The sequence below is a fragment of the Sprattus sprattus genome, assembly GCF_963457725.1.
Source record: "Sprattus sprattus genome assembly, chromosome: 9".
Taxonomy (NCBI): Eukaryota; Metazoa; Chordata; class Actinopteri; order Clupeiformes; family Clupeidae; genus Sprattus; species Sprattus sprattus.
Genome location: NC_137928.1, coordinates 7,993,491 through 8,003,951, shown reverse-complemented (window position 1 = coordinate 8,003,951; position 10,461 = coordinate 7,993,491). Strand labels below are relative to the sequence as shown.

At 42.3% G+C, this 10,461-nt stretch overlaps 1 protein-coding gene across 1 annotated transcript in view; it reads left to right on the top strand.

Annotated features, from left to right (window-relative positions):
• The window catches only part of LOC308370022 (MICAL-like protein 2), a gene marked incomplete at its 5' end in the record, with an annotated part of 14,376 nt that extends 6,870 nt beyond the window's left edge, over positions 1–7,506 (top strand). The window contains 8 exon segments of the mRNA XM_080844581.1: positions 2,455–2,471; positions 2,850–2,893; positions 3,131–3,254; positions 5,195–5,297; positions 5,459–5,532; positions 5,666–5,780; positions 6,891–6,937; positions 7,367–7,506. Coding sequence (XP_080700707.1) covers positions 2,455–2,471; positions 2,850–2,893; positions 3,131–3,254; positions 5,195–5,297; positions 5,459–5,532; positions 5,666–5,780; positions 6,891–6,937; positions 7,367–7,452 — 610 coding nt within the window. The 3' untranslated portion in view covers positions 7,453–7,506.
• Between the last annotated feature and the right edge of the window lie 2,955 nt (positions 7,507–10,461).

Sequence of the window (10,461 nt, the reverse complement as noted above, 5' to 3'; positions counted from 1 at the left end):
GTGATTTTTAGTTTGCACATGAATACTAACGTCTTCTTTGATCCCAGGAAATTTGAGCACATAACCCATCTCCCTTACGGAGATATTGGCGAAAGTTAACCTACTTCATTGCAAACGTCTATTTTTTCAAACGTGTCTAGTTTTTGTGCAGTAGTGAATAGAGTCTCAGTCTACTACACCATACATAGCATATCATGTTTGTAGAAAATGATTAAGGTGCAACAAATGCCAATAAGCATATTTCAATTAAATGATTCACATTGCAAGCAAAATGGTGCGGCTGGAGCACAGGGAGGGACAACGGTGACGCAGTTTGGATGTAGCGACAAACATTTATGTGCTGTAACAAACAGTGTTAACCAGTATGTGAGTAACGTGGCTTTTATTAAAACATAGCGTGTGTAATGTGTAGCTATTTCATTCCGTTTATTAACCTTTCCGGCTGTCTGTATTACTAGCCAGCAGCAGACGTAACGGAAAGGGAGCATTTTACTCCCCGGCAATCTCTCTACAAACTTCCATACAGACGCGGGATCAGCAGAGGAAAATCTACTTTCCTTTTGGGAGAAACCAGGCCAGTCGTTCCCACGACTACAGCACCTTGCAAAACGAATTATATGCGTTCCAGCAACAGGTGCTGCGAGTGAGCGCTCCTTCAGTGCAGCAGGGCGCGTTATAGAAGCCAGGCGAGAGCGCCTGAATCCTGACACTGTAGATGCTATTTTATTCCTGCATAGTGCTAAGACAAATTCTAAATAGAGCGAAGGTTAGGCATATCAGCAGAGGTATATTTTGGTTACATTAGGATGGCTACGTTTATAGCTTGCGTTTTGGGCGCACCACAATGCCAAGAAGTTTGTCGCGACTGTAATGGCATATTTCATTGTGGGGGTGATTGATAGTTTAAGGCTTACGAGACACGGTGTTTTCTGATGTTTTACTGAGTCCTCTCTGTCTCTATCACACACACACACACACACACACACACACACTAACGGAAGCAAAAAAGGTTTAAATTAAGTGACATCCCTCAAATGTCGCGTCTCCCGCAAACCTGCAAGCTATGAGTCAGCTGTCAGTATTGGAAGAAGCCTTAACGTCGAAGATGAAACTTCCTGGGTTATTTTGTTTCGTTAGGCTATTAGTTATATTTTAAAACAGCCAGTCATTGTAGCCTACCACTCATGGAATAAGGAATTTCAAAGAGATGATGGAGTGAACTTTCTAGCCTCCTGTCACCGTCTCCCCCCAGTCACGCACGGCCTCCCCCATGACACATCGGCCTGATTTGACACGCCCTTTTGTAAGACGAATTAACGTGGTAAACCACCTCTCTCGAAAGGCTCAGACGATCGGCGGAAAAACTAACGGTTTACATCTAGACCCCTTATACATGAGGCAATTGTAACACGCTCGCGAGTTTCTATCGTGGTAGGCGCAATGTAACCGCTTTACATTGACGCATGTATAAGGGGCTAGTGTTGTCTAGTTTGCAGTAGTGGAGGGAGGGAGGGATGGAGAGAGAGAAGCAGTGGTGTAGTCTAGTTTGCAGTAGTGGAGGGATGGAGAGGGAGAAGCGGTGGTGTGGTCTAGTTTGCAGTAGTGGAGGGAGGGATGGAGAGAGGGAAGCAGTGGTGTGGTCTAGTTTGCAGTAGTGGAGGGAGGGAGAGAGAGAAGCAGCGGTCTAGTTTGCAGTAGTGGAGGGAGGGATGGATGGAGAGAGAGAAGCGGTGGTGTAGTCTAGTTTGCAGTAGTGGAGGGAGGGATGGATGGAGAGAGAGAAGCGGTAGTGTAGTCTAGTTTGCAGTAGTGGAGGGAGGGATGGATGGAGAGAGAGAAGCGGTAGTGTAGTCTAGTTTGCAGTAGTGGAGGGAGGGATGGATGGAGAGAGAGAAGCGGTAGTGTAGTCTAGTTTGCAGTAGTGGAGGGAGGGATGGATGGAGAGAGAGAAGCGGTGGTGTAGTCTAGTTTGCAGTAGTGGAGGGAGGGATGGATGGATGGATGGAGAGAGAGAAGCGGTGGTGTAGTCTAGTTCGCAGTAGTGGGTATACTGTGATGATCCTCCCTCGATGCACACCCCAGGATAAAACCCCTTAACCACATACTGTAAGAAAGTTAATCCTTGAAAAGTGAATAAGCAATATCAAGGGGTGGATAGAATATGGACATGGGAGGTAGAATGTAGCCAAGTATGTTACTTGGTACTTATTCTACTTCAGTGCAATTATTTGTATAGTCTTGCTTGAGTAGTTCACCCTTTAAGAACTTTCTTATTTACCAGCGTACAGCATATATATGAGAACAATAATACTTTCACTGAAATGAAGTTCATCCACCCCATCAATATCATGTGCAAGATTAATGTTAACTAAGTATGCCAAAGCTTTTCATCTCTGAGCACCATCATTTGATCATTTATCTATCTAGCTACGTTTTCTCATGGTGATGTTTTAGTACCCCAAAAGAGGAAGGTTTGTCTGGTTGGACGAACTCTTGGTGAAGAGAAGGAGGGAGAAACTGCTACCGTGCAGCTAACTTGGCTACTTGTTGGCTAGCTAGCCAAATTAATTAGCTAGACAGCTCTCCTAGATTTTGTGGTTAAAACCAACTAACTAACTAGGTAACCTCAGGCAAGGTAGACATGGCAGAAAATATAATTCAATACTCATATCGCAAATTCCCTGCTGTAAGAGTAATATATACAGGCTAATCAGCTAATGTTAAATTGTATAATAATGAGATAAGAACGAGATTTTTTTTTTATGTATCAGTTTTTAAAGAATAAGGGGAGTTTGAGTGAAAAATGAACTTTAACGGTAGTTTATGTTTGCCTGTCTGTCTGTTTTCAGGCTCTAAAGCACCAGTGACGACAGAGACGCCAAAAACACTAAAGGTGAGTGTGAGTTTGTGCAGTGTATAGTGTCTTTAAAGAGGAACATATGCACAGACATGATACCCATGGTTTGTATTTCTTTAGTTGTTAGTGTATTCTGTGATGTGTGTGTGTGTGTGTGTGTGTGTGTGTGTGTGTGCGATGATTTAATGTGTGTTTCTTTGGTGTAGGTGTAGAGTATGATCCCAAGAGGTGTTTGTGTGTTGTCTATGCTTTATGTGTGTTTGTCTTGTGTAGGGTAAACCAGAGTACATTCCCAAAGAGGATATTCTGTGTGAGTTGGATGAGATCGAGAAGAATATGAATGAACTTGAGAGGAAAGGAGTGGAGATGGAGAAACAACTCAGGGTGTTTGAAGAGGGTGAGTGTGTGCTCTCCCTCTCTCTCTCTTTCTCAGTTATATATATACACACAAACACATAATTTCTCTCATATACACATACACATTCTTTCTCTCATTTATATACACACACACACACACACACACATCCTTTCTCTCATATATACACACACGCACACAGACACACATACTTACATACAGACACACATACAGTACCTTGCGTAAGTATTCACCCCCTTGGATGTTTTACCCTTTTATGGCTTTTATAAATCAGTCATGGTCAATATAAGTTGGCTTTTTGGACAAAAAAAAATCACAAAATAGCTCTCTTTAATGTCAAAGTGAAAATATATTTCTACACGGTCATGTAAATTAAATACAAATATGTAATGAAAATAAGTGATTGCATAAGTATTCACCCCCTTTATCACCCCCTTTATATAGACTGACCTAATTCAACAGAGGTCCAGCCAATTGGTGCTAGAAGTCTCACAATTAGTGATATGGGGATCAGTGTGCAGTAAATGTGTCTCAAGTGATTGTAGTATAACGACACCTGTGTCTGGAAGGTCTATTCACTGGTCAGTATTCAGTAATCAGTATTCCTGGCTACTGTTACAACATGAAGACCACAGATAACCCTAAGAAACTCAGAGAAAAGGTTATTGAAAAGTACAGGTCAGGGGAAGGATACAAAAATATGTCCAAGGCACTTAACATCCCCTGAAATTCTGTTCAATCCATCATCAAGAAATGGAAGGAATATGGCACATGTGTAAATCTGCCTAGATCAGGCCGTCCTTACAAACTGAGTGACCATGCAAGAAGGAAACTAGTAAGAGAGGCCACCAAGACACCTATGACTACTCTGAAGAAGTTTCAAGCTTCAGCAGCTGGTATGGGAGAGACTCTGCATACCACCACTGTTGCCTTGGTTCTTCACCAATCAAAGCTTCATTGAAGAGAGCCACTGTTGAAAAGATGCTCCACTTTGGTCTCATCAAACCACAGAACCTTCTTCCACTTGACCATGGAGACTTCCACATGCCTTTTGGCGAACTGTAGTCGATCCTTTTTTTCAACAGTGGCTCTCTTCCATAAAGCTTAGATTGGTGAAGAACCAAGGCAACAGTGGTGGTATGCAGAGTTTCTCCAATCTCAACTGCTGAAGCTTGAAACTTCTTCAGAGTAGTCATAGGTCTATTGGTGGCCTATCTTACTAGTCTCCTTCTTGAACGGCCCCTCAGTTTGTGAGGACGGCCTGATCTAGGCAGATTTACACATGTGCCACAATCCATCCATTTCTTGATGATGGATTTAACAGAATTCCAGGGGATGTTTAGTGCCTTGGACATTTTTTTGTATCCTTCCCCTGACTTATACTTTTCAACAACCTTTTCTCTGAGTTGCTTAGAGTGATCTTGGGTCTTAATGGTTTAACAATAGCCAGTAATACTGATTACTGAATACTGACCAGTGAATGGACCTTCCAGACACAGGTGTTGTTATACTACAATCACTTGAGACACATTCACTGCACACTGACCCCCATTACACAAATTGTGAGACTTCTAGCACCAATTGGCTGGACCTCTGTTGAATTAGGTCAGTCTATACAAAGGGGGTGATAAAGGGGGTGAATACTTATGCAAGCACTTATTTTCATTACATATTTGTATTTAATTTACATAACTGTGTAGAAATATATTTTCACTTTGACATTAAAGAGAGCTATTTTGTGAATTTTTTTTTTGTCCAAAAAGCCAACTTATATTGACCATGACTGATTTATAAAAGCCATAAAAGGGTAAAACATCCAAGGGGGTGAATACTTACGCAAGGTACTGTACAACCCTTTTGAGCTGCACAGTCATGCTGATCTCTGAATATTGTCATTTGTTTTAAATACCACCAGAGGGAACAAATTTATAACATTTGCTCCCTCTCTTTGTGTGAAACAGAGTGTAAGGAGGACGTGTTGCAGGATGAACTCATGGCGGACTGGTTTAACCTCATCAGACAGAAACAGGTCTACATGAGGCGTGAATCTGAGCTTGTCTACATGTGAGTGTGATCGTGTGTGTGTTATTTAAGGAATAACTCTGAGAACATCTTTGTACTGTATTTGTATGTGTGTGTGTCTGTGTGTTTGTGTTGGCACGCTGTTTTCATGGTTAAATAACATAAACAAAATCATCTTGTTTGTGTGTGTCCTTGTGTGGCAGAGCCAACAGTCAGGATCTTGAGGAGCAGCAGCCCAGTGTGGAAGCTGAACTCAGGAGGCTGATGATGAAACCTGGTAACACACACACACACACACACTCATGTCACATGTGTGTAACAAAACACACCTCCTGTCTGTTTATCTCTTTGTCTTTCTGCTTGACCTGTTTGGTTGTCTGTCTTTCTAACTGTCGGGTGTGTCTTCCTAGAGCACTTGAAGACGTCATTTGATCGTAAGCGTGAGGAAGACCTGTTGGCCAAGCTGGTGGAGATTGTCAATGACAGGAGCGCTATTGTAGATGGACTTGACGAGGATAGACTCAGGTGTGTGTGTGTGTGTGTGACGCATGCTATGGTCTAGATGAGGATTGACGTGTGTGTGTGTGTGTGTCTGTTTGACGCATGCTATGATGGATGGTCTAGAGGAGGATTGACGTGTGTGTGTGTGTGTGTGTGTGTGTGTGTGTGTGTGTGTGTGTGTGTGTGTCTGTTTGACGCATGCTATGATGGATGGTCTAGACGAGGATTGACTTAGGGTGGCTTTACACGACAACGCTCCCGGGTGAAAACGACAAAATATTTTATCAGATGTGCCTTTCGTTTAGATGGCGACAGCGTTTTGGGGATTTAAAAACGCAAAAAAATGAACCCACCCTCCAGAGTGGAAATCTTAAAAACGCTCCACCGTTGCGTTCCCGTCTAAAGGGTTGAAAACGCAAAAGTGTGCTCTGAGCTGCTCACGCTGGCTATCCTCGCATACGCGTTGACATCATATCCATGTGCAGTACAGCCAAACAACAACAAACATGTCAGATTATTTCCATTACTCGGAGATTCAAGCTGCCTTGATATCTATCCAGGAGTCATTTCAGCAAATAAGCCGAGTAATCACACATAAAACAGAACAGAGAAGGCGCATTAATTACACTAGGTCTCGTAGCTAGACTGTTCTATCCCTTGTAGCCTACGTCGCTTTGGCCAAAGGCGTCTGCTAAATGACTAAATGTAAATGTACACGAACACTGCAAATGTAAGTGAATGAATACATAAATAAGCTCCCAATCGCGTTAAAATAGCCATAGTGGAATAGAATGGACACATATACATCCTGCAGTACCTCCATGTGTACACCGGTTAAGTTCAATTTCACACACTTTTGCGTCACCGTCTGCATGCAGATTTCCACCCAAAGACTCTCGTCTAAACGCGAAATTAAAAGTGGGAACGCAACGCCACTTTTGCGGTTTGTGTTCAGATCGTTGTCGTGTAAAGCTAGCCTCAGAGGTGTGTGTGTGTGTGTGTGTCATCTCATCTCCGATCAGTTATCTTTACTCTGGTTGTTTTTCTAATCTGTGGTTTAGTTAGGTGATTTTTTTTAAGTAGGTTGCTGTATCTTTTCTCATCTTCTGGTTGTTTTTCTCAAAATTTCTCCAGGGAGGTGGAGGAAGACGAACAACTCGAAAAGATGATGGAGACACTTGGTGAGTCACATGACCTATATCAGCTAATCAGCAGCTCAGAAGCTTCAGGATGTTAACTTACCAACCAATTAGCCATCAGACAAGAGAGGTTGTTAGAGTGACTATTAACTTTCTATGTGCTTGCAATGCATTACTTTTTGGTAAAGGTTTGCTTTGAGTTGTTTTGAGTGGACCTATTTAGGGCAACTCTCTAACTAGGGCTAAAGGGTAGAACTCCATCAAAAGGGTTCAATGTTGGTTACCTCAACAAGGTCCAGATGCAGTAGAGATAGACGTACTCAGACATTATCTTTCTTTTACATACACACGGGTCTTCTATTTTTCGCACGTCTTTCCTTCTCTGAAAGGGTCCTAGGCACATCAAATCAAAAATCTTACACACAAATACACACACAAGTTTTAAAGTGCAGGTCCCTTTCCCCCTTTCAGATTTAAAGAAGGACAAGGACAAGAAGAAGTCTCCCAAGTCGAAGTGGTTTAGACGGAAGTCCAAAAAGGACGGTGTTGAGACTTGATCTCAGCGAGAGGTGTGTGTGTGTGTGTGTGTGTGTGCGCGCGCTGGTTTTTGTCTCCCTGAATGTTTGTTGTTGTTTTTCTTGTTTTCTTATGCAGGGTGATGTAAATGGGATAAGTGGAATGCTGGTGATCCATATTGGATCTGCAATCCCAGATGATTCTATTGAACTAGGCCCTGAGCCGACCCAATGGATTAGTTCCAGAATAAACTAATGTCTGTGCTTGACGATTGACAGATAGGACCCACTTAACCAGTGGCTTTTAGAAGACATTTTACACACGTTTTTTTATGTAATACTCACCACAACTAGATGCAAGAAGTGTCATTATGGACATTTCACTTTTTAGTATTTTAATTTGTTTTAATTACGACGGTATAGGACGAGCGGTGCAGTAAAGATGTGCAGGCACCAGAGGGCATTGTGCAACTGATTCTTTTGCAGGTACTTCAGAATCAGATCCATCTCCCACACACACACACACACACACACACACACACACAAACATGCACTCCCACACGCACGCAGACACACAGTTCCTCTTCTTTGCCGGTGATCAGTAAATCACAGGATCAGATTATTCCACATCTTCAAGAACATGTGTTGACAGACAAACAAAACAATACAACATTTCAGGATTGAGCTAAACAAGTGGATGTAGTGAGAGGAATCGCTTTTTTTTTTTTTGTCATACCTTTTGCATTGTGATATAGAATACTGGATCATAATGAATGTCATTCTAGAACTAATTGTATCATTGATGCTATTGTGATATCGCAATAACAAGGCTGTTATGCTATAATATGACTGTTGTGCCCATGTATTCTGGACTTAAAATGAACTTGATCAACATTTTTAATTGCTTTGTTTTTAATTTTTTACATTTTATAAGTGAAACTGCTTTGATTCCCTGTCACTAGAGCAGGAGACTGAAGCCATAACTTGTGTAAATAGAAATGCATTGAGTTCCTCTTTTGTGCTTTGACGGGGAATTAAAAGAACTGCAGAAAACATCTGTGTGTTTTTCTAATGTGAATTGTTCAGGTGAATAGCAAGTCTGTAAGTGTGACTGAGGGAGAATATAAGAAATCTGGGTGTTGATCCTGACAAGGAAAGGGGCCAAGGTTCTGATAATACACTTTGCTTGACTAAACATTGACTGGGTCTGACGTAAGTGTGTCTGTGCGTGTGTGAGGGTAGTGATGACTCCCTGGTGCTAACCTGCTTGTGTTTGCCATAGGGTTCGAATACACATAAGCGTTTTTTTTTAAAAACGGGACGCTAGAAAAAGCATTGATTCCTATGGTACGGCGCACTTTGCTTGAAAGCGAGCCGTACCATAGGAATCGATGCATTTTCTAGCGTCCCGTTTAAAAAAAAAAAACGCTTATGAATATTCGAACCCTTAGTGTGCAAGGCTGCAGGCTAGACTTTGTAAAACAATAAGGTTTCGGTCTGACTTAAGTGTTCAAATACTGCTGTGAATGTTTACACAGTTTCAGCAGACAAACAAAAGAATACCATCACTCCAAATGTGAAATCAAAGTAAGTGTCAATCACATGTCTCTGTGTGTGTAAATCCACCCTGAGAGCAAATTAAGTCATAGTTCACAAAATAAGAAATGCTTCCAAAAAAATCCACCAACACAAAAACATTTTGCAGGCGTACAAAAAAAAAGAAAAGTAAAAAATGCCGCTGTCTTACTACTAAAACATTTAGGGAGCCAGGCTGCTCACTTCCCCAAAAGAGTTCACAATATACAACCCCAAATCAGAAAAAGTTGTGACGGTATGTTAAATTAAAATTAAAACTGAAAACAATGATTTGTATAAATATCAGTATCAAATCAGTATAGTGTAGTATTTTGCAGTATTGTATCAGTATTTTGGAATAAGAAAACTGTTGAAATGCAGTTAACATCGGAATTAAAAGAGAAGACAGTTGCGGCAGTCTTGGAGAAGTGTGCTATAAAATAAATCACTATGATGAGCAGTGATTCTGTAACAATTACACACTTACACATAGCATTTAACAGCCCACATGAAAGATAAACCATGTGACGAAGGTGACGGGTGAATATGCTCTCTGGCTGCCATGCCATTGAGCCGGGCTCTTTGGTGTGGCAGCATGTTTGGCACCCCATAGACCCGGGTTCGTGTCCGGGTGGGGTGACCACGGTGTCAGAATATGGGATGCCCTGCTGTGAGGTCATCGGAAGCACAACCATCAACATTGTGTAAGGGACCCCTAGGAATGTTGACCCTGTGTGAAGGACCCCATGGTTGGGTGAAGCACTTGTGTGGGGTGCTCTGGATGGGAGAAGCATGATTGGTGTATGCGTGAGGGATGCCTGAGTGTGTGTGAAGCGCATGGTTACGCTTCCCGAAGGTGAGGGTAGTGTGACGATGTGATCGTGCCTACAGGTGACTATGCTCTCTGGCGGCCATGCCATCGAGCCGGGCTCTTTGATGCGGCGGTCAGAGCGCATATTTGGCACCCCGTACACCCGGGTTCAAGTCCGGGTGGGGTCACCAAGCCCTACCTCCGCTAAAAACCTTCAACCCAAGTGCCTTACACTTCTGAAACCTCTTCTCCTATCACAGGAGACAGGTTCTTATACTCAATTTTCACTTACGTGTCCAAAGGGCCATCTCAAAGCCACACGTGTGAAAGGAAGTTCTAGTGAGCTTTACAACCACACATCTTTTGCATAACTGTCAAGTCTTGTGTTTTATCCGTGAGACTAACTCATGAAACTCTGTGGAGGAGTGGAGCATGAGTCAAGGAAGAACTCGTTCAATTCCCAAGCGGATCTGGTTCAGCCAATCCAGGATTTTTTTCCCACTTTCTGTAACTCTGTGAGATGGGGCATTTGGCCTTGGTGGAGGTCTCACTCTCCAGGTGCCCTTCTAGTAATTATTATTCTGTGCTATTGCGTGTGAAAATCTGTGAGATTTAATGAGATCCGTGTCACGTATGTGAGACATGAGATGTTGCAAATCTGAGCC